The sequence below is a fragment of the Garra rufa genome, chromosome 1 (genome assembly GCF_049309525.1).
Source record: "Garra rufa chromosome 1, GarRuf1.0, whole genome shotgun sequence".
Classification (NCBI taxonomy): Eukaryota; Metazoa; Chordata; class Actinopteri; order Cypriniformes; family Cyprinidae; genus Garra; species Garra rufa.
The window spans coordinates 36,074,277-36,099,282 of record NC_133361.1 but is presented as its reverse complement, the minus strand read 5'-3'; the positions used below and the strand labels follow the sequence as shown (position 1 = coordinate 36,099,282).

At 40.5% G+C, this 25,006-nt stretch overlaps 1 protein-coding gene across 1 annotated transcript in view; it reads right to left on the bottom strand.

Moving 5' to 3' along the window:
* Positions 1-1,411: 1,411 nt before the first annotated feature.
* Positions 1,412-25,006, bottom strand: part of caskin1 (CASK interacting protein 1) — a 121,511-nt gene continuing 97,916 nt past the window's right edge. Inside the window, exons 8-21 of the mRNA XM_073839460.1 lie at positions 16,492-16,600; positions 16,281-16,375; positions 15,528-15,654; positions 12,460-12,690; positions 9,957-10,061; positions 9,361-9,476; positions 7,264-7,363; positions 6,884-6,987; positions 5,646-5,756; positions 4,502-4,603; positions 4,205-4,343; positions 2,908-4,103; positions 2,087-2,828; positions 1,412-1,933 (exon numbers count right to left, since the gene is read on the bottom strand). Of these exons, the coding sequence (XP_073695561.1) occupies positions 1,419-1,933; positions 2,087-2,828; positions 2,908-4,103; positions 4,205-4,343; positions 4,502-4,603; positions 5,646-5,756; positions 6,884-6,987; positions 7,264-7,363; positions 9,361-9,476; positions 9,957-10,061; positions 12,460-12,690; positions 15,528-15,654; positions 16,281-16,375; positions 16,492-16,600 (3,792 nt within the window). The 3' untranslated portion in view covers positions 1,412-1,418. The remainder of the gene's footprint in view (positions 1,934-2,086; positions 2,829-2,907; positions 4,104-4,204; positions 4,344-4,501; positions 4,604-5,645; positions 5,757-6,883; positions 6,988-7,263; positions 7,364-9,360; positions 9,477-9,956; positions 10,062-12,459; positions 12,691-15,527; positions 15,655-16,280; positions 16,376-16,491; positions 16,601-25,006) is intronic.

Sequence of the window (25,006 nt, the reverse complement as noted above, 5' to 3'; positions counted from 1 at the left end):
ACACACTTCAGTATCATTTAGGAATTTTAAAAAATGTAGCTGCAAGTGACATGAATAGATCTCTTTGGTCAACACTTCCCCAGTGGTAAAGATAATAGGTTGTATAGCTTCTTCTTACTAAAATACGTAGGGGAAAACCTAAGAAAGATTTACGTTATTTAAAAAATCCACATCCTTTTATACATATTTTGGACTATGGGGACGCCACTATTTCGATGACGTGAAATGGTGGCACTAGGTGAGCTACTGCCACTACATGTTGCTATTTTTACCGCAACACAACACTGATGCCACATTGTGCGGCTTTTGATTGTAATTTTTAGTCGAAGGGCAACAAGAGAAATGATGTAAGTCTTCACTGCTTTCCTAGCGATAAGAAGAGGAGAAAAGTATGGGAAGATGCCTGTGGATAAATAAAACTTAATAAAGACTTGCGTCTTTGGTCTCTCCACTTGAGCCCTGATGCCTTTGAGGCTTTTAGTAGAGCACAGCTACTAAAAGAGGTTACAAACTACAGAAAAAAGAAACGATAGATGCCATCTTGGCAGGATGTAAACATGCCAACACTTGTCATGACGCTGCAGCCACTGAATGAGTTTCTCAGCGTGGGTTTCACTCAATATCGGAGGGTTTTTAGACTTCTTGTGGGGAAAAATTGATGGCATGGCATTTGGTTCAAGACTACATGTATATCCATCACCATCTGTAAGTATCAGTATTAGAGTTGTGTTGCAGTAAAAATAGTCAAAAGTACCGACGGCAATACCTGTCGGTACTGAAATTTCAAAAACGTCAATTTCCCGCTAACATTTGAATGTTGTTGAGCGATTCTTAAATACTGCTGATTAGCAATTGTGTTCACACGCTCAACAGATATGACTATGATTGGCTACAATGATCATCGCTTCATGCTCTTCACCGTACAAGCACACAGGAGCATTAAAAAGCTGCGTCTACCAGCGGATCCGTCTATGTGCAGATATATTAGGGATACGATGATAGACACGGCTTTCAAGCGCTGCCGTATGTGAGCGATCAGTAAAGACCATGAAGCGATGATCATATCTGTTGATGGCCAATCAGCTTTAAAGCTTTAAATAGATGTGCCCTTATTTATATAGTCTGGTTTGCTAACATAGTAGAGGCTGTTTTGAAAATCACAGTTGTTTAAATTACTATAGTAGTCTGGTACCATCACTCGGTGTACTCAACCTGATGAAACATGCTTAAAGTCTTTGCATCTTAATAACCAAAGATGTAGTCTCAAAACTGCCAACTTGATTTGAAGGACTTGTGACTAGAAAAGTATTGGAAACTATTTTAACTTAAATGTTAACATGAAACTAGATGCCATCGTAGACTAGATTCCTATCTGTCTGTGATGTTACTGGAAAAGATTTTTGCATGTTTCATGACACTCACTCTTTTTGCCCATCCTCCTTGATCTTCTCTTCAACTGCCTGCAGGGCTGCAGCCAGTGAGGCACTGGTCTCCTCTATCTTCTGGTGCACTGCATCTACTGTCACTACCCCTGCGACAAACGCTGATCCAGTTGAACTGTCCATGGACACCCCACTGATTGAGGATCGAGGTGGCTTTACAGGTGGGGGTGTGGGGATGGGGGTTGGGGGACCTGATGTCTGGGGAGTTTGGGGTGTCTGTGGGGTTTGAGGTGTCTGTGGGGTGTGAGGAGACTGGGGTGTGTGTGGGCTCTGCGCACTCAAGGCTGGTGGGGTTGTAGCCTTGACAGGGTTGTTGTTTGGGCCAGAAGCTGTGCTGGCCATTCTGGTGACAGTCTGCTTAGCTGGAGAGGGCGTGGGAGTGGGATTAGGTGTCGCATTTAAAGACTGCAGAACATTTTTGGATGGTTTGGGAGCTGTGGGAGGAGGTGTAGGTTTCGGTGAAATCGGAGGAGGTACTTTCTTTCCTTCAACTGTAAATAGAAGAGAAAAGAGATAGGGAGAGAGATGGGAAAAGAGACTGAGCGGACTTTGATGCAATGAAGTCTAAATGCTACAGGGTTTTACGGGATACTCACATAATTGTGTAAAGACAGGGCAAGTGAAAGGGCCGCACTGTGTAGTACCTGGGCTGCCAGGTGCCCCAGTTGGTCCAGGAAACGGGGCTTTCTTGGTGATGGCAGCCGGTGGTCCTTGCTTCTTTATGTGCTGGGCCAGAACAGGTTTGGGGGACACCGGAGGCTTGGCGGACTTTCGAGGAGTACTCTCGGTAACGTGGCCTTCTAGGTCTGCACTGTCCCGACGGGGCGAGTTCTCAGGATGTTCCTGTGGCCTGGGCTGCTCCGAAACAGTCACCTCTGACGCAGGACGCCTTTTAATGGTGCCAGTCCCATTCTCATATGGTACAGGCATCTGCCCATCCTGAAGTTCTTCTGTATCTTTGTCTTTGCTCTTGGGACGACGCTTTACCGTATTTGACTCTGTGAGTTGGAACTTAGTGCCATTTGGTTGCTGCTTGGTGCTCTGGACTGTCCTTTTCAGTGAGGCTGTGGCATCCACACGTGAAGGGTCCTCCTGGGGTAAAGAGTATGACATTTCTAGTCCCTCCTCATTCTCATCTTTACCCTGTCTAGGTCTTTGTTTGATGGTGAGGTTTCCATCCTCAGCAAATGGAAGGTTCTCTGCTGAGCTCCCACTTGAGCTTGGCTGGGTTTCATTGCGGTGTCTATCCTGGACTGGCTCCGGCTGCGGTCCTCGCTTCGCAGCTGCAACTAATTCAGTGACAGGCCCACTAATAGTCCTGCGACGGTTCACTACTTCTCCATCCAGTCCAATGGCATCACGCTGCTTTGCTCCTGTAGAACCCACCTGTAGAGAAACAATCTTGTTTTACTGCACCAGATATTGGTAAATACTAAGTATCATCCCAAAGACACAATGACCTTACCTGCAGATAGTGACCTGCAAACTTCTGTAAAGCGAGACCCTTGGCACCCCCACCAATGGAGGACATTTCCAACATGGCCGCAATGCTTCTCACACTACCGGCACTGCCCGTGTCTACAGTGCCACCCAGGTCACTTGCACGTCTTTGTGGTTGGTAGGGAACCTCCAGAAGAGGTCCACTGCTCGTCTCCTTGGGCACTTCTGTCAGATTACTACTGGAGCTTGATATGGCTGAACTGGAACGTTTAGGGGGAGGTGGAGGAGGACCCTTCTTCTTCTGTCTTAGTGCAAAGGACTGGCTTCGGTTGACATTTTTGTCCGCCTGCCCTTTCATAGAGTTGCTGCGACCCACCCGGTGCTGTACTGTGGCATACTTTCCTCCTGAATCTTGCACATTTAGCTCATCTCGCTCCTGCTCACCATCAGACACAGCATAGCGATTGAGGCTATTGGCACGTTTCTTAAGCAGACCATACTCATCACAAGCTTCATCGCCATCTGGAGGCAGGCACAAGAGTGGTACTGAGACAGCAGGTCCCTGGGGTGCAGCTTCCTTAGTTTCCACAGGCTGGGCAGCTGGGTGTGGATGGGACCTCTGAGTGGGGGATTGAGGGTGAGCACGAGGTGTCATGGGCTTTTCAGGCTGCTGAAGCATCTGAGAACTAGGTTTTTGTTTATTTGGTGGGTTGCTCACCGTCTGTGAGGCGGGAGGCTTTGTTTTGGTGGGTGTTTGTGGTGGAGTATAGGGTGGTCCTGCACCTTGGGGATAAGATTGACGTGGTTTCGGCTGTGCCGATGAGACACTTCTCTGGCCTCCCTGGCTGCTCTGCCGCATGGTACGTGCCTCCTTTTTGGGTGGCCCACTAGGCTCCTCTGTGTCTCGGCTCTTGTTCATAGTGTTCTCATGCAGACTGCGGGCTCGGTGTTGTGCTCCGAGACTGCTGTTGGTTCTCACTTCTGCACCATCCTGCACATCAGCAGGGCGTGTAAGAGCAGCCTGTAACTCCCCGCTCAGTTCACTGTCCTGGAAAGTGCTCATTTTAGGGGACATACACTCTCCGCTGTCATGGGGTGGGCTCTCAATAGCCATCACCTCCTGAGCGGCTGGGGGCTTTTTACGCAATGTGTTGCGACCGTCAGAGGCCTTCTGGATCTCTGCCAGCTTCTTCACTGCAAGCATAAGCTTCTTCTGGTGACCTAGGCAAATTTGGTTAAAGAAAAAGAGTAAACCACTACAGCCTAGGCAGTTTGGAAAGAACAGAAGAACATTAAGGATCCCAGTCCACCATCTATCTTACCAAGTTTTGTAATGCCAATCTCCTGAAGGTCCTCCCATGTGATATCAGTGATAAAGTCAATGTTCTCGTATCCATTCTGGACTAAGACTTGGTGATACTGACTCAACCCAATCATAGCTAACCACTCTCCAAGAGTTGCCTATAGATTATATGCAAATAAAAACAAATTAACATATGTATGTGTTTAAATGTGTGTGTGTGTGTGTGTGTGTGTGTGTGTGTGTGTGTGTGTGTGTGTGTGTGTGTGTGTGTGTGTGTGTGTGTGTGTGTGTGTGTGAGGTTGTGTGTTAAACTCACCGGTTTTTGGTCAGGCAGCCAATCATTAACAGTGATCTTATTGATCTCTGAGGTTATCTTCTTTCGATGTCCTGGTTTGGTTACTCCAATAGCTGTTAAATCCTGAAAATAAATATAGGAGCCCCTAAACCAGTCAATCACATTTGAGCACTCTAAGACCTTCATACAAGTGGCATATATTCTGTGCACATGAATACACACACAAAAATGCACAATATCATATACTGTATACACATTATATATACACACATAAAAGGTACAACACTTAAGATTGGACATATCAAACACTTAGATTGCCAAAAGGTGCCAGGATGATAGAAGCAGATGCAAAATTAAAAAAATAAATGGAAAAGGGAAAAAAATAAATAATATTGGAACGAGTGAGGAAAATAAGCCTTTTCAGAGTACCCCCAAACATAACTATATAAACATATCCTAATTTATCAGTGTTTCAACAGAACACCCCTGTTAATTCTGTTTTCAGCAATGACACTATGTAAATCCTATGAAGTCAGTGGTTTAATGTAATTAAGTATGGGTAGATGAGCTTGCTTTCAGGAATTCAAATTGTTCAAAGATTAATTTCAGTTTTAGTAACAATTTTGATTTAGTAACAGATGATTCATAATATATGCTTTTGTGAAGTTATTATGTGATTCATCAATATACCAACATAGAAAAGACAAACACATTTGACAACCAAGACAGCAACACTTTCTGGGGGTATTTTACAACTTGCCATGGGCAAAATTCAAACTCTCATAAAACCTGTGTGCTTCTGGCACATTGGAAGCAATTTTATTTCAGAATCCAAGGAGATTTTGGTGATTGATTTGCTTCTTTTCTGTGCTTTGAGCAGATTTGTGGGTGTTACATTTAGGGTAGAGGGGAGTGACGTGAATAGTTTAGGGCAGGGGTCACCAAACTTGGTCCTGAAGGGCCGGTGTCTTGCAGAGTTTAGCTCCAACCCTAATAAAAAATACCTGAACCAGCTAATAAAGGTCTTACTAGGTATACTTGAAAATTCTAGGCAGATGTGTTGAGGCAAGTTGGAGCTAAACTCTGCAGGACACCGGTCCTCCAGGACCGAGTCCGGTGACCACTGGTTTAGGGTGAATTACGGGGGTGGGGGGACAGCTCTTACCTCTGGGGTCATTCGGCTAATGGTAGGAATGTCATAGCCGGCGCTGATGAAGTTTGGAGCGTAGACCTGCAGCTGAAATTCACTCAGCCATTCGATAACAGCCTCTGAGCTCTAGAAGAGAAGATAGGTGGCACTCTATCATTGTTTGGGTCCTGTGGCTGAAAATGGACCAGACCCCAGGCCAACAAACTGAAAACATTAGTCAGTGACCAATGTCTCAACTTCACTAAACTTCAATAGTTCAGAAATAATTAAAACCTGCCCCTACTTCTATTTTGTATTATATTGGAGTTAATACTCTTAGACCAAGTACCTGCTCTGGCAACAAGAGCCAAAGCTTTAGCAAATATGTGCCAAAGGGTTCAGATTTTAAAAAAAGTAGTGTCCATATATTATCTGCTTGGAACACCATTTCCCTGAAAGTAGGAGGATGTACTGTAACTCTGTGTAGGAGAGGCAAAAAACAGACGTGGGCAGCAAAGAAAATAGGACTGTTTTGAACAGATGGCCCTCAGTCCAGAAGTCCAGCATGGACTCTACTCAGCAGCTCCAAAGTCCTGCTGTGGAAGATATGGCAGCCAAATTTTTCTGTTATATGACTAAACAGTGTAATATCTGATTTCAGCTACTTATAAAAATGACATCAAAAATTGCGAGTGTCAAATATGCAACATAGAAGCTCATTTATGGGATAAAGGATAAAAACACCTAGACTGTCAGCATTGTAATCTCATATCCTCTGCAGTTGTATCTGTATTTAGTCTCAAGTCTAAATATTGATAATGTGCCAATCACCATTTCACCTCTAAAATATATTCCCCATTCAAGTCTACATTGTTTGGTACTCTCTGAAAAGAAACCAAAAGGTGAAATTTACTGCAAATAAGGCAAAAAACTGGAATGGACTTTAAAATGTAGCAAAGAAAATGAAATGAATGATCAGAAAAGATCATAGAGAAAGGAATCGCTGTCAATATTAGACAACAATATCAGAAAGAACGGCTGACAGAAGCCTGAAGCTGAGGACAGCGTGCAAGGAAGCCCACTCACCGTGTCCTGACGACAACCAAGAGCACGTAATACCGATGATGCCAGCTGTGAGAGGAAGTGCTGGGAAAGCATCCTGGTTGTGTAGATGCCAGTGCATGCATGCATATGTGTGCGTAAGAAAGTGTATGCTTGTTTGAGGGAAAGGTAAGGGGACAGTGCGATTCGAGCAAGAGTAGGAGTCTCCTTACCTTCCCCTCAGGCAGCGCCTCCCCTTTCCTTTGGGACACCGCCTCCCCATACGGTTGCTCGTGAAGTGGACAGCTTGACAAACTCTGACTGCGTGAGGAGGGTCCTAGAAGAACCATGAGATCATTCATACACAGCGGAGCACTGCTATTGCACAAACCAATCCCTTTTGCCTTTTCTGACCAACTACTCCTCCTAGCCAATCAGATCTTTGTGATGCTCCCACCCACAGCTATAAGTGCAACCATCTGGCATTGAAAAAGCAGCCAAGTCTCTAATTTGTGAAAAAAATGATAAAACATTTTGGATGGAGAGACGACTTTGTGACAAGAGATTCTCGTGTGATATCTTCTCAAAACAGTTGTTTGAAATTCCCACTAACCCTTGTTGCTGGAAGCGTGAGAGGAGTGGTCCAAAGACTTGGTCTGCTCCAACAGGTGTTCTTTAGCTTTGGCAGACTGGGACAAAACCGTGGCCAGAAGCTACAGAATAAAAAAAATCTCATCAGTTCAAAAAATGACATGAAAATAGCAATGCAGATTATGTCAATTGGCCTCCAAGTTCACCTCCCTTGTGTTCAGCTTTGGAGAATAAAGGTTTGCAAGAATAAGTTAGTTTAAAACATCCCTTTGGAAAAATTTTATCCTCATGGTAGCTGGTTGAAGCTTATCATTTATTGGTCACAATCAGGGCTAAGCTGGTTTAGGTGGCTACCAGCTACAGGGGTTGAGGTTGACCTTGTTGACCATCTTGATCAATCTGGTTAGGAATGGTTGAGATCAGCTTCTGATATTGTTGGTTCTACATGGGTTCTAGCTAGTAAATTAGGGTGATCAGCTGCTCCAGGCAGGTTTAGTTGGACTGCCAGCTTGTAGGGTCAAGATCAAACTTCTGGATAATTTTGGTCAACCTTGTTAGGGCTTGTAGACCAGCTTCTCATATTGCTGGTTTAACACGTTTCCTAGCTGGTCATTTATGATGATTAGCTGGTAGGACTGCCAACTTGTGGGGTCAAGGTCGACCTTGTAGACCATCAGAGCTAGTTGACATGTTTTTTCCTGTTCTTAGAGATTGTAATAGACAGTAATACTGCCAATAGAACAAAGACACTTTCTAATAATTTAAATCACATCATATAAAGGTCGGTACAAAACAAGCCGATGGTCTGCCCGGGCTAGTTTATTTGGTGTGTTCCACACTTTGGCTCTTGTCGGGATCACGTCGGTGGGAGTTTGCCCGATTTAACATGTTAGGAAAACGTTTTGTGTCTCTTCGTAAAGCTTGTATGTCGTATATCGTTTCGGTTTTCTCCATTTGAATTATAAATGTATACTATTGATAGCTGCTGATATAGACAGCTAATTCCTCTCACGCAGGTGCAGAATGCACATATTAGCTTACAGTCGGTTGTAGTCTGTGTGGTCTGTTTAACTGTGCAACTTTTTGGTCCAGATTCTGCTGACGTGAGGCGACAACACCGTCGGCTTTTGTCGCCACTAGTTCTTTGAAGTTGGCTTGGTGTGTCCCGGCATTTAGGGCTTGTAGATCAGCTTCTGAAATTGTGGTTTTAGATGTTTCCTTGCTGGTCATTTAAGGTGATTAGCTGGTTAGACTGCCAGCTTGTGGGGACGAGGTCGACCGCAGCAGGCACTGGACATCAATATAATGTCAGGTTGATGTTGGGCCCCAGCGTTGGACAGATGTTGCATTTTGGCTAAGAATCAAAATCTGGTTGATGTCAGTATTTGACGTCAATTTGAAGTTGACTTAACATTGGATTTTAGTTACACAACCTAAAAACACCAAAAGATCAATGTCAGATGATGTTGGTATTGAAATTAAATCACCGTTGACAACAGACTTTGAACTGACGTTAAATTTTGGTCACCTGACACCACAAACGAAATTTAACCAAATATCAACGCCTTATGATGTTGTGTGCCTGCTGGGACCTTGTAGACCATCTGAACTGGTTGACATGGTTGTTCGTATTGGCACATTATGACCTGTTTTTTCCAGTTCTTGTAATATACACAGCAATACTGGCAATAGAACAAAGACACTTCAAACATTTAAACCAGCAAAGTCATTTTAAGACAGTTCTATCATGACAACTCTCGGAAGATTTTAGCATGGATATGACAATATTAATGTATTTGGTCTTGGCGGAATAGATCTGCTATGCTGCCGAATTGCTGCTGCTGTTGGTTATTGCTGTTGTATTAGATTATTGCAAAGACAGGGAACTTGCTACTGCCAATACATACGCTGATAAGCTGCTGTGAGTATTTAAGACATACTGCTGCTGCACAAGCAGCATATATAAAAAAAAACTTATCAGATCTATACAGGTGGAGCTGGGGAGGAGGAGGGTTTCAGAGGCACCATCTAGAGTTTCATGACAGAACTTGGCATTTCTTTCAGGTATCTTCTCAAACCACAATTGGAGCTAAGTAACTTTGCATATCAAATAGATTACCTTGACTCCCTCTGCTTGTGCATGAAGGATACTGCTGCTCCCTGCGCTCTGTCCACTACCAGATGATCGGGCACTGGCCACACTGCCTGAACTGCCCACACTGCTGCGGTCTCCACCTGTAACAACAAGCCCCCAGCAAACACACACAAACACAGTCAGCCCAGTCAGACCACACATCCCCGAAACCCTCCAATCACACCACTATGAACTTCCCCTCTGCAATGCACTGATCTGATACACGGGATGACAGAGACTTACATAACAATGGTGACCAAGACCAGGTGACTGATGAGCACAAGACAGGTTAGCATAGTCACTACTATGAACACACTCAGGCCCACGCTGCCTTCGCTGAAAATGCAGTTCGCACACATGGCTACAGACACATCTGTGGATTGTCGGTATGTGTGGAACGACTTAACGGATGTTCCTCTAACAGAGCGAATGAGAGCCTTTCAGTGCGCCTACACGCCTGCGGTTGAGAAGGTTTCTGAGGTCAGGCGTACAGCAGCTGCACCGGGAGCGTGGCAAAGCACGGGGAATTATGAGAGAAGAAGAAGAGGAAGTGGAGGAAGATGGGGCAGCCCTGCTGTTACCTGCCACAGGCTTGCGCAGCACCCAGATCTCCTCGTTGCTGCCACCCTGGGGGCCACCGGCTGGTGTGGGTGAGCCATGTGGACTGGACTCTGAGCCGCGAGAACCTTTAACACAGAAACCATCATTAACTGTGCCCTGGCTTGGCCACCTGCCCGGGATCAGAGGTTTTCTGGACAGGTCAGGCAGGAGGACTACACTATGTCTACGTCTATGCGCTTTCGCAGTCTCCTTGACTACAAGCCTCTCTCTCCCTTTCAAACGCACACAAGGCAAGCACGCATATATATACTGTATATCTAACACAAATATATATGAACATTTACATACAGAGGTACATGAAATATAAAAGAAGGAACATGTACTGTATATATGTGTATATACATATATATATGCCTTGATTTACACATACACATAGGTAAAACATATATAATATATACAGAGATATATGATTATATATGTAAATAGGTATAACAACGAAAGGTGTTGCAGTGCATTACAGGAGCATAGTTCATCAGGATTCTAAAGCCAATTCATCAAACCACATGTGTACATTAATATGTTCATATACAAAAAATGCAATAACATCTCATAGCAGCTGTCTCTAATCATTGAAGAGTCTTACCAGTTTTTTTTATATTTTTAAAGTGATAGTTTACCCAAAAATGTAAATTCTGTCATCATTTATTCACCCTCATGTCTTTTTGTGAACACAAAATAGGATATTTAGAATATTTTGAATAAGGGGGACATCAGCTGAAAAAATGAACTTGTGGACACAACCACCCAACAATAATAAAAATCCATTCACTCCTTTTTATATTATTTCAAAAAAACCTAAACAGTCTCAAACATCAAGGCGTTTTAATTTTCTAAGCAGTATGATGTAATGCTGTTCAGGCCCCACCCACAACGCAGCATATTTCACAATATTAGCATATTTTCACCCTCAGCCAGTTGTGCGCTGACCGCCATTTTCTCCACGCTTGAGCAGATGTAGCGACAACAGTGTTTCATAAGCAATGCAGGTGTTTTGTATTTGAATGTAAAAAAAAAAAAAAACGTAAAAGTCTTAATTTTTTTCCTGACATCAGAGTCACTGAGGACGCAGTGGATTAGTTTTGTTTTTGATGGTAATGCACAACCAAATACACACAAAAAAAAAAAAAAAAAAAAAAAAAAAACAGAAGAGATGGACAGGGTAAGCAGTAGCTCATTATCATTTAAAGAGACATGCACCAAAACGTGCCGCTATGAACAGAGCTGTTTTTGACAAGGAAAAAAGGGTGTTGTTTTACACGACCATTGAGGAATTTTAACCAAAGTATGTTGTAGACATTTCATGAAGGCCCTAAAGAATCATACCAACTTGTGGAAAATGGGCATCTGATGTAGTCTTTAAACTATTTTTGACTGTACAATGAAAATCACTCAGTATAGTTGATTTGGACCCCACTGACTCATTATATGAACCAAAAACACCATTTTAAAGAATCTTCTTTTGTGTTTCACAGAAGAAATACTTTTTTACAGGTTTGAAATGACATGAGGGAGAATAATGACAATTTTCATTTTTGGGTGAACTATCCCTTAAGGGTTTGTTTCACAATTACCAGGCCCAGGCAGAATGTGCAGATTTGTTTAGCCATTTTAAAGAAAAAAACATGATTTTTCATAACAAATTTAAATATTGTGTTAAATGGAACCGAATGTACAAAACTTGTACTTGGAGCTGAGTTATGAGGGCATACATTCCACATGGGCCTGATGATTATAGATCATTTACAACTAAAACAGACAAACATATTCCAATTTACGATGACCCAGAGTACATAAGAATATCAACATGCTCCATACCAATATAAAAAGTTTGGTTTGATACACAATCGCTGAAAGGATCAGAGTTAGTACATGAATGGACAGATCAGTACAGTTGAGACGAAGGAGAGATGAAACGGACAGATGTTCATTGACGGCACACACACACACACACACACACAGACTGATGTTGTGCAGAGATGCAGGTATGGAGGGGTGAGAGGCTGGTTGTGCATTCCCTGTTGGTCAGGTGTAAAAGAGAGAACGATTGAAGGGGGCAGTGGAGCGAATCCCAGGTGTGGTCATCACAGAGAGGGAAAATGTAGCATCAAGATCAGGGAAATTTAGGGGTAAAAGAGGAGAGATAACAGCTTCAACAAAGAGAGGCCATGAAACCTCTTTTGTTCTGGTTAAAAGAACTTACTAGCCAAATCTTGATCATTCTTGGCCTCTAAAAAAAATCAACAACCAAAATAATGTCAGAAAGTAAAGTTAAATGTAAATAAGGAAATAAAACAGAAATAATCCTTTCAGAAAACCTTAAGGAAGTATTGGAACTAATTGATTATTGTTTGTATTCAGACTACTTTAACTTAACACATTCCTTAAAGCTTTGTGAATGATAATAATAGTTATAAATGCTATGAATAATAATAATACAGTGGAGACAGATTAGGGTATCTGTACCTTGTCCACTGTGCGGCTCTCCTGAGGTGTTTGGGGACCTGTTATAGCCAAAGGAAGTGAAAAGTGGCAGATGGGAATGTGGTGGCGGAGGTGGAGGAGGCGGCAGGATATGAATCTCATGAAACGAGTCCCCATTCACCATGGCAACGGGGGGCGACACAGGGCCGCTCACCGGCGCACAGAGCTGTATCTTTTGATACTGTTGGGTACAAGTGACTGTACTCCATGAACCTAGATACGACAACACAGCACCCACCACCACCACAACAAACAAAACAATTACACATAAGAGAGGGAAAGCAAATTAACCCAACACAAAAATCACAACCAATCACAAAATTCAAAACAGCAAAACCATAGAAGACAAATCAAAAGGAAGAAACGCTCGCTTTAGATTTCAAGCTGTCCAGTGTGAATGGAGTGAAATGGACGCAACTGTATCTTCAAGATGTCGATTGATATTTTCATGTGCGTACACTCAAATTATACACACACACACACACACACATATATATATATATATATATATGTGACCCTGGACCACAAAACCAGACATAAGGTTAAATTTTACAAAACTGAGATGTATACATCACATGAAAGCTCAATAAATAAGCTTTCTATTGATATATGGTTTGTTAGGATAGGACAATATTTGGCCGAGATACATCTATTTGAAAATCTGCAATCTGAGGGTGCAAAAAAATCAAAATGCTGAGAAAATCACCTTTAAAGTTGTCCAAATTAAGTTCTTAACAATGCAAATTACTAATCAAAAATTACATTTTGATATATTTATAGTAGGAATTTTACAAAAAATCTTCATGGAACATGATCTTTACTTAATTTCCTAATGATTTTTGGCATAAAAGAAAAATCAATAATTTTGACCCATACAATGTATTTTTGGCTATTGCTACAAACATATCCCAGCGACTTAAGACTGGTTTTGTGGTCCAGGGTCACACATATATATATATATATATATATATATATATATATATATATATGTATTTATATTTGAAATAGAAGCGATGTGTGGAAATGCGTAGGTTAGTCAATGAATTGGAGATGAGCTGGTGCTTGTAGTGAAATGCAAGTGTCTTTATACTTGTTTCTGTAAGTGCCTGAGGAGAAATAGAGTGATGTTCTCAAATGAGAAGTTCAATATGCATGACTCTTTTCAGTAAGTCTGTGTGTGGGTGGGCGTGCAAGTGCAATTTGACCATTTATGTTCACTGTGAGCACAGCAGGACGTAGAGGGCTTGTTTGAGATGAGAACTGACTCCTTTCACTAATTACATAAATATAACAGAAATTACATCAGTTACAGAATGTTTATAAAAACTGCAATTTCAGTAAAAAAGGGACTATAAGAAAGGACTATTCTACAATAAAAAGCGGGGCACAAAAATGTGGATGGAGACCGAGCAGCAGATGCAGACACAGACATGGATACTTTGTGAAGCATGAGACACAATGAACACATAGATTAGTCCCCTGCTGTCATTCCCAAACAAAGCCATAGACCGGACATAAACCCTCTGGATGGAAAGAGCGCACTTTGTGGATCGTATAAATCTGCATGGAAGGACAGAAAAGTCTTCTGATGCCCAAAGATCCTTCCGATGAGTGATAAACTAAAAATATTTGTATTAGTTCACTTCCAGAATGATAATTTACTCACCCCTATGTCATGCGAGATGTTTCTTCAGTCAAAAAGAAATTAAGGTTTTTGAGGAAAACATTCCAGGATTTTTTTCCATATAGTGGACTTCAATGGGGATCATAGGGTTGAAGGTCAAAATTGAAGTTTCAGTACAGCTTCAAATGGCTCTATACAATCCCAGCCGAGGAATAAGGATCTTCTCTAACAAAACGATTGGTTATTTTCTCAAATAAATTCAAATTTATATACTTTTTAACACAAATGCTCATCTTGCACTAGCTCGACTTCACACATTATGAAATCAACGTAGGTGGAAGTACTGACCCAGTGTTTACAAAGCAAATGTGCAAAGAAAGTCTTTTTTTTACCCTTTACAAAAAAAGGTAAAACAACATTGGACGAACATCCTACCTTACATTTTTGTACCGAAGTACACAGGCGAAGAACTAATCATGCGTGACTTTTTCAATGTGATTATGAAATGCGTAAAGACTTGCATCGCAGAGCTAGTGCAAGATGAGCATTTGTGGTTAAAAGTATACAAATTTTACTTTTTTCACTAGATAAGACCTTTATTCCTCGGCTGGGATTGCGTAGAGCCTGTTGAAGCTGCATTGAAACTGCAATTTGGACCTTCAAATTGCAGTTTTGATCCCCATTAAAGTTCACTATACGGAGAAAAATCTTGGAATGTTTACTTCAAAACCCTCAATTTCTTTTCGACTGAAAAAAGAAAGACATGAATATTTTGGATGACATGGGGGTGAGTAAATTATCAGGAAGTTTTTATTCTGAAAGTGAACTAATCCTTTAAGGTCAGGTCAGGTCAGGTCTTCTCTTCTCTTCTCTTCTCTTCTCTTCTCTTCTCTTCTCTTCTCTTCTCTTCTCTTCTCTTCTCTTCTCTTCTCTTCTCTTCTCTTCTCTTCTCTTCTCTTCTCTAATATCTTCAGCCTCAAAATTAGATTCTCCAGCATGGATAGAGGTATTTATTTTTTGGCCAGTGTGGACTAAGAAGATCTAGATACCCCTTATTACATGCAAGTGTTTATTACATCCCAGTTGACCAGCAGAGGGCGCAATCCAATGGGTTCTGCTGTCTGTCAATGTTTGGATGGCAACGCAGCCACTATTTGAGGCACTATTATCATCAGATTCCTTTCTGACAGCATAAAATGCTATATGAACTGAGCATTACGAGATGAGAAAAGAGCTAAAGATGCTCTACATTTGCCCTGTCTGGCACAAAAGCAGATGGCCCTGTCTGGCTCTCAATCCAGTGTACATGAACAGCTGGCTGTAAACAGAATCAGGGTCATGTGAGTTTAGCAGCATTATGTATGCATCTGTGAGTGTGTGAGGTCTCGTAAGAGGCAGCACTGACCCGCCTGTTGTCGTCTCTTACCCGCAGCCCCAGGCCTCTTACTGATCACTTCCACGATGCTGGAGGGGAAGTAGCCCACTCTGTCATTCCCTGTGCGGTTATCATGGATGCAGCCCTTCCATCTCCCATCTGAATGTTGCTCCAGAACCTACGCAAGTAAAGAATCATCAACATCTGGTCATCGATAATGGCTATTTACAGTACATCATCTGGACACCTTTAAAACTCTGTGCACTTCATTTTTTAAAATGTAATTTATTTCTTTGATAGCAAAGCTGAATTTTCAGCATCATTACTCCAGTCTTCAGTGTCACATGATCCTTTAGAAATCATTCTTATATGATTTGCCACTCAAGAGACATTTCTTACTATTATCTTATCTGTTGTTTCTTATTATTATCTTATGTTGTTAACATTTAATAATATTTTTTTAAAACCATAATACATTTTCTTGATCCCATAGAGAAAGAAAAGATCATATGGTAAGGAGCCGATGCGATTACTAAATTAGTTTTGACAGTCAGGGGAAAAAACACAGGCAACAGCACCCTCTGTTGACAACTTCTAAAGGTACACTGTACAATCTACTTTAATTACACAGGATTCATTTTGAATTACTTACGCAGTCAAAATTTGACCCGAGACATTCAATGTAAATTATTAAAAATGTCTATATATTTACCACAGTTTGAATTTAATAATGCATGAGAGTAAAACAAACTGACTTCAAATTATATTTCAAATTTGTTCTAGAGCAGGTCTTATGAATATTACCGTGATAACATCTCCAGCCTTTATATTAAGACTAGTCAGGTCGTAATTGTTACAGTAGTCCTTCAGTGCCCTGACCTGCAAGGCTGCTGAGGCATCTGCATTGAGATAAACAGATATAAAATGCATAAGCTTCTACACATCACATATAAATGTAGAAATTTCTAAAAATATTTATGTATAAATATAAATATATATTTACCCCGTTTCTTACCTCGCAGCATCTGCTTGATCTCTCGGCTGGCCTGTGTAGCAGTGAACTGGTAGACGATGTCCAGTGCTGTCTGGCTGTATGTGTTTCTCACTGTCGCATTGATGCCACTCTGTAGGATGAAAGTTAAAGCTATATTAGATAATGTTTGGGATCCATTTGACTAACATGGGATATATGTTTCTCTATGAAACATGAAAGCTTGTTTTGTTTTTTTACCCATTTAGATAAGAGGCTGAGAAAACAGATCAGTATGATCTACTCAGTCTGGCTACTTCCAAGCAATTCACTATTCAAAATGATTCATACCTAACAGCCCAAATGTGGGGAAAACCACCATATCATTGAAACTTTGACCCTGTTTGCTAATGAAGTTAGTTTAAGAGAATTACAGTTGAGGTCAAAAGTTTACATACACCTTGCAGAATTATTTTACCAAAATAAGAGGGATCATACAAAATGCATGTTATTTTTTATTTGGTACTGACCTGAATAAGATATCTCAAATATAAAAGACATTTACATATAGTCCATAAGAGAAAATAATAGCTGAGTTTATAAAATTGACCCTATTTAAAAGTTTACATACGCTTGATTCTTACTACTGTGTTGTTACCTGAATGATCCACATCTGTGTTTTTTTTGTTTTGTTTTGTTTTGTTTAGTGATAGTTGTTCATGAGTCCCTTTGTTTGTTCTAAACAGTTAAACTGCCCACTTAAATCCTACAGGTCCCAAAAATTGTTCATTTTTTAGCATTTTTTGTGTATTTGAACCCTTTCCAACAGTGACTGTATGATTTTGAGATCCATCTTTTCACACTGAGGACAACTGAGGAACTCATTTGCAACTATTACAGAAGGTTCAAACACTCACTGATGCTTCAGAAGGAAAAACGATCCATTAAGAGCTGGGGGTGTAAACTTGTGAACAATAAAGATGTGTACATTTTTGCCTAAATATCATATTTTCTTCATTTAGTACTGCCCTTTAGAAGCTACAGAAGATACTTACATGTTTCACAGAAGACAAAATAAGTTAAATTTTCCCCCGATCTTCAAATTCTAGAAGTTTTCACCCCCGGCTTTTAATGCGTTGTGTTTCCTTCTGAAGCATCAGTGAGTGTTTGAATCTTCTGTAATAGTTGCATATGAGTCCCTCAGTTGTCCTCAGTGTGAAAAGATGGATCTCAAAAACATACAGTCATTGTTGGAAAATGACTTGAATACACATAAACGGTGAAAAACCAAATAATTTTTCTGAAGAAGAGCAGGTAGTTTAACTGTTCAGGACAAAAAAAGGGACTCGTGAGCAACTATCACTAAACAACAACAACAACAACAACAACAAAAACAGCTGTGGATCATTCAGACAACAAACTCTTAAGAATCAAGTGTATGTTAACTTTTGAACAGGGTTATTTTTATAAATTCAACCATTATTTTCTCGTGTGGACTACATGTAAACATCTTTTATGTGCAACATATTATTCAGGTCAGTACTAAATAAAAATAACATGCATAATGTATGATTCATCTTAACTTTGGTAAAATAATGTGTATGTAAACTTTTGACCTCGACTGTACATATGTATCACAAACAGTATGGGCTAATTAATCAGTCAGTTAATTAAAAAAAAATTTCTTCTCAATTATAATTTATTGTATTTATTTTATTAGTCTTTTATTCCCTTCAGGGATCAATAAAAGTTTCTAAAAGTGTCTACTTACATCCAGCAGGAGGCGCACCACATCAGTCTTGCCACACAGCGCAGCCTCATGGAGGGCAGTGCCCGCTTTGGTCTGCCTGTTGATGTCGATGCCAGCCTGGATCAGCAATCTATTAAGAGAGGACAAAATTAGAAACTACTTCGAATCAACCATTAAACCACTGTGCTCCAACCACTTACATCTGAGACCAGATTTCATGCCTAGATATTCATTTTCAATTAAACTTGCTGTTATTGTCCTCAAGTGATAATCTTCCAGATACGGTTTATTTAGCAGTAATAACCAGCTGGCTGTGTTGTACATGATTGTGCTCATTATACAGGTACTTACAAAATAAATAAACAGACATTAATTATTGAAGTTATTGAATTATTCTATTATGTGAGAAAAATAAACAGTAATAAAAAAGACAGTGTATGAGCAGTGTGCAAACAGAACCACCCTACAATGATAAAAATCCAATCACTCCTTTTTTTTAATCTCCATAAAACCTAAACACTTAATTATCAAGGCGTTTTGATTTTCTGTGCTTTATGACATCATACTACATAGGCCCCGCCCACGACCGCTGACAGAGTGTTGTATTAGCATATTTCCGCTCTCAGACAGTTGTACGCTGTCCGCCATTTTCTCCACGCTCCACTGTGTTTTGTATTTGAATGTAAAAGTGAACATAAGAGTCTTCATTTTCTCCCGACATTAGTCACTGAGGACACAGTGGATTCGTTTTGTTTTTGATGATGACGCGTCATCAAATACACAAAAAAATGAAAGAGAGGGGCGGGGTGAGCAGAGCTCATTATCATTTAAAGAGATATGCACCGAAATGGCTCGCTGTGAACAGAGCTGTTTTTGACAAGGTAAAAAGGGTGATGTTTCACACGAATTTGAACCAAAGTATGTTGGAGACATTTCATTAAAATCCTAAAGAATCAAACCAACTTGTAGAAAATGGGCATCTGATGTCCTCTTTAAACTATTTTTGCCCATACAATGAAAATCACTCAGCAATGGGCATCCGATATCCTCTTTAAGCACCCAAAAATCCCCAAACTGTCTCTAGAAGACTGAACAGCCTCTATTAGATAGAGCACGACCTTCTGACACAAGAGTAAATTCAATTACGACAGCAGGACATCAGTAAACACAGGTGGCCTGAGTCATGGCTACAAAAAGGAGGATGGGTGAGAGAGGAGACCTTGGCCCTGGCTCTGCATCAGACACCTCCCCCTATAATTAGCTGCCAAAATGACCCGTTTTAGCTTCACACAATGCCCTCTTGGCTCGACCTCTCTTGGAATATGCAGGAGATTAAATAACATATTGACTGGTTGGGTGTGCACACATTGGTCTGATTGTGTGCTGAGCCGTCACTTAACATTGGCCCACATTGGAAAAGCTGTTTTTGCTAGTGGGCAAATGGCCACATTCATCTGTGGTAATTAAAGGTATAAGAGTGTTAACACACGTACATGACACTGAGTTTAGGAGACAGCATTTTAATACGAAGGTAACCGCTTTGGTTAGAGGTGCCATGATCCGTTTCTTTCACAGATATGAACAACAAATGAAGCCTGCTTTCATATTTTCCCTCACCGCATCAATCTATTTAGGGCCGGCCAATGCGTACGGCCTTTGGGGTTACTGGATTAATGATGTAATTAAGAGCCTCGCGATAGCCCGCGCTCTGTTGCTGTAACCTGCACATTCACGTGGCCTATAATTAGCTCCAGGCTGATCAGAGCTGGAATCGTGCGGGATTTGAGAGAGAGGGAGATGTGGGCACTGTGTGGGCACATGTTGCTGTCCGTGGGTCTTCATTTTAATGTGTGACACAGCAACACTTACAACCCAGGCAGGCTAATTAAAGATGAGTGTCTAATATGCAGTGATAGACCTGGCGATCACATAGAGATGTTTGAGCTCCTTTTACTCTTTATGAGACACTGATCAATCTAATGCCGAATAGCTTGTCATTTTATGTTTTGTTGATAACTGTTCTACAAGGTGTGGAAATCAAGAATTAGTGTCAGGAAGGTTAATAGCTCAAAAACAGATCACTGAGCAGTCCAATACAACGTGCAAGCTGATATAAAGTAAATACACACAAAAATTCAGCACTTAAAGGCATAGTTCACTCAAAAATGAAAATTCTGTCATTAATTATTCATCTTTATGTTGTTCCAAACCTGTAAGACCTTTGTTCATTTTCTAAACACAAATTAAGATATTTTCGATGAAATCCAAGAACTTTCTGACCCTGCATAGACAGCAACACAACTGACATGTTCAAGGCCCAGAAAGATAGTAAGGACATCATTAAAATAGTCCATTTGATGTCCATTTTTGATGTTACGAAGCTACTTTTTGTGCACAAAAGAAAACAAAAATAATGACTTTATTCAACAATTTCTTCTCTTCAGCCACCATTCACAAGAGTACCACAATGCATGCGTAGCATGACGAAGAAAAACTCTTAGATTTGATCAAAAACATCCTTATTTGTGTTCTGAAGATGAACAAAGGTCATTCTAAAGGACATTTCAAACAGAGTTTTAATTTTTGGGTGAACTATCCCTTTACGTAAACAACGTGTACCTGAACAGTTCAGTTCATCGCTCCTCTTTTGAAGTTTGAGTCACAAAAATATTCTGGCTAATTAAAAACATTATTTCATGTGCTCCCTTTTGATATTTTGATTTACTCTAGTATTGGTTATTATTAAAGCAGCATTAAGTTGATTCTGGATGTCATTTTGTGCAACACGTGTTTTTTTAGTATCGTTAAGATCCTATTATAGTTTTTATTTTTTATTTTTACTATTTTGAATTAGTTTTTATTTTAATATTTTCTGTTTTTACTTTCATTCAATTAAAGTTTTAGTAATTTTGCTGTGTGCTTTTGTAATTTTTATTAGTATTAGTTTTTTTTTAAATGTCAATACAATTTTTATTTTAGTTTTTAAGTACATAAAGTCAAATTAAAATGTAAAAAATATATAAATGTTTTTATGGCAACTGGCTGAAATATTTTTCTTTTTATTTTGTTTCAGTTAACATTTATTTCATGCAACTTTATTCAACATTTCTTCTCCTCTGCTTTGTTTACGAGAGCTCTCGGATTTCATCAAAAATATCTTAATTTGTGTTCTGAAGATGAACAAAGGTCTTACAGGTTTGGAACGACATGAGGGTGAGGAATTAATGACAGAATTTTCATTTTTGGTGAACTAACCCTTTAGGCAAAATAAAGCTCAGTATAATGTGATTTGTACATTACTTCAAGCCTGTCACTGACCTAAAAACAGTTTGACACCCCTGCACTAAAATATACACTGGCAAACAGTCACATGATCCCTATTGGCAACTGCACTGATAGTCCTGGTAAATACAGAGCTTGAAACTGAGCCTATTCATGTATCATAATATTAATAACAACCAGAAGGTTTTAATTTAAAAAGTTGTTTTATATACATATCAATCAAATATGGAACATTTGGGTGTATTGTATGATGTATTGATTAATGTCTCATTCCAACTGTTGTTCAATAAATTGTCTGACATGCAGTGTAGCATTAGGATGGTACAAAGGCAGGACAGTGCAGAACACCTCTGATCCTCTTCTCATCTCTGTCTGATAATGAAGGAGGTCTGGCTCTGGCTGTCACAATGATGGATGGCAGTGTGTTGTATTAGGGAGTGGATGGGGCCTGGCAAACCCAGAGGAATATGGCTGGGGACGTGCACACTCAACCGTGCTCATGTTAGCAGTGGAAAGAAGGAAAGATGCCCTTCATCGCAAGCAGGTGCAGCTGTGATGCTGAGGACATGCGCTTGTCCAGCGTTTGACTCGCTTCAGCTTGTATGTCGATGCACAAAATGCACGGCTGAGCCGAGATCTGGAGCAATAGATTTCTCATGCAATGTAAATAGTTGCATGAGGTCCTATGGGCATTTGTATGATAATGCAGTGGGAAGTCACATGATAATCGACTTATAGCTCATCAAAGAGTTTCTCTAATTAGCCGATTTCTGAGCTCCAGACCAGTTCTGATAATACTCAGATCTCATAATACACACACACACACACACACACACACACACACACACACACACACACACACACACACACACACACACACACACACACACAGATCAATGGCTCAATCAAAATGGCTCAGTGTGGAAATGAATGGTGAGATGAAACAAAGTTGTGTGTATTAAAATGCTCAGTAAAGCAGTGGCTAAAATAAATCATTTTTGAGGAACTATTTGAAAACAACTGGTGTTGCAATTCCGTTTGGTGCCAGTAGAGCACAAATGGCTTTGTTGAACACAATGTGATATATGGATGTTGTAATACATGTTAAGTGACTGACTGTTTCCCCTTCTCTCATGAGCGGCAGTAAATCCAGCACTTCTGACCTACACACGCCGCCTGCATCATCATCACATGCTCATTGGCTGCTCATTAGCATCAGAGAGAGCGTGTCTGTTTGCAGAGTCTCACTTCATCAAGCACATGGATCCATTAGCACTCAAACATACACACAGCGGGGCCCAGCATCACACACCGATGGCTCATAAAGTCAGCTTTTGATTATGTTTATGACCATGAATAAACTTTTTTATAAGCTCTTCAAATGAAAAGGAGGAATGGGTAGTAAATGGTCCTACTCTTAAATCAGTATCTTTGTCTTGCTTTTCTTGTTGTCCTGTTTCGGACTCTCATTCTGATGGCACCCATTCACTGCAGAGGATCCACATAAAGGGATCCCCGGGTGTAAAGACTTATATGACTTAATATACTGTAATGTAAATTATGTATCTTACGGAAATATGTAAAAGAAAACCCATGAAAGATTTACATTATTTAAAAAATCCACATCGTTTTATACATATTTTGGACTATGGGGGTGCAATTATTTTGATGACGTGAAGTGGAAGTGGTTGCACTAGGTTAGCTACTGGTGCGTTATGAAGAGGAGAAAAGAATGGAAAGATGCCTTAAACTTCCTAAAGACTCGTGTCTTTGTCCTCTCCACTTTTGCCCTGATGCCTTTAAAGGAGAACTCCGGTGTGATATTGACCTAAAGTGTATTGAATCATGATACCGAGTGTGAACGTACCTTGCATATCTCATCTCGGTTTGTGTCCAGCTGTCCGAAATCTGGGGTCAGTTAGCCGATGCTCACAACAGGCTGTCTATGAGAGTGAACAGGGCATCGGAAAAGCCATGTAAATAAATCACTGTTTTACGCCATTTACGAGGCACAAAGTAGCTCCACACTTCATTGGTAGACTTCCAAGGGCCCTGACATTTAAAACGAGACATTGAGAACTCAGAAAAAGCACCGGTAGTTTATTTACAAGAAGATTTATACAGACAGTACCTGGGAAAGAAAATCCGGTCGCCGCCATCCTGAACTTAGTCACGATAAATCGAGTGTCGAGCACCAATGAATTTATCAGGTTATCAACGTATCAGGTTGTAGTTTCCTTCGTGCTCGACACTCGACTTATCGTGACTACATTTAAGATGGCGGCCACCGCTCTGTTCCTGGTGGAAGATGTCTGTATAAATCTTCTTGTAAATAAACTACCGGTGCTTTTTCTGAGTTCTCAATGTCTCGTTTTAAATGTCAGGGCCCTAGGAAGTCTACCGATGAAGTGTGGAGCTACTTTGTGCCTCGTAAATGGCGTATAACAGTGATTTATTTACATGGCTTTTCCGATGCCCTGTTCACTCTCATAGACAGCCTGTTGTGAGCATCGGCTAACTGACCCCAGATTTCGGACAGCTGGACACAAACCGAGATGAAATATGCAAGGTACGTTCACACTCGGTATCATGATTCAATACACTTTAGGTCAATATCACACCGGAGTTCTCCTTTAAGGCTTTTAGTAGACCAGAGCTACTGAAAAGACTTACAAATGGCAGAGACAAGAAATGATAGATGCCATCCTGGCAGGATGTAAACATGCCACCGCTTGTCATGATGCCACAGACGCTGTTTCTCAGTGTGCATTTCAGAGTTTAGTCTTGTTGCAGGGAAAAATCAATGGTACGGGATTCGGTTTAAGCCTATGCTTATTTCCATCACCACCTGTAAGCTCTTTCAGTAGCTATGGTCATCCGTGTATAAAACAATGTGGATTTTTCAAATAAACATACAGTTGAGGTCAAAAGTTTACAACCCCCTTTCAGAATCTCCCAAATGTTAATTATTTTACCAAAATAAGAGGGATCATACAAAATGCATGTTACTGTTTATTGATTACTGACCTGAATAAGATATTTCACATAAAAGATGTTTACATACAGTCCATAAGAGAAAATAGTAGTTGAATTTATAAAAATGACCCTGTTCAAAAGTTTACATCCCCTTGATCCTTAATATTGTGTTATTACCTGAATGATTCACAGCTGTGTGTGTTTTTTTTTTTTTTTTTGCTTAGTGATAGTTGTTCATGAGTTCCTTGTTTGTCCTCAACAGTTAAACTGACCGCTGTTCTTCAGAAAAATCCTTTAGATTTAGGTTTTTCAGCATTTTTGTGTATTTGAACCCTTTCCAACAATGACTGTATGATTTTGAGATCCATCTTTTCACACTGAGGACAACTGAGGGACTCTTAGGGTGTACTCACACTAGGCACGGTTGCCCTGAACCGGGCCCGAGTACGATTGTCCCCCCTCCCCACTCCCCCTCTGGCCTGCACTCACATAGGGTTTCAGCATTCGTGCCGGAGCACGCTTACGTCATTATGTTGCGATGGTTTCAGGATA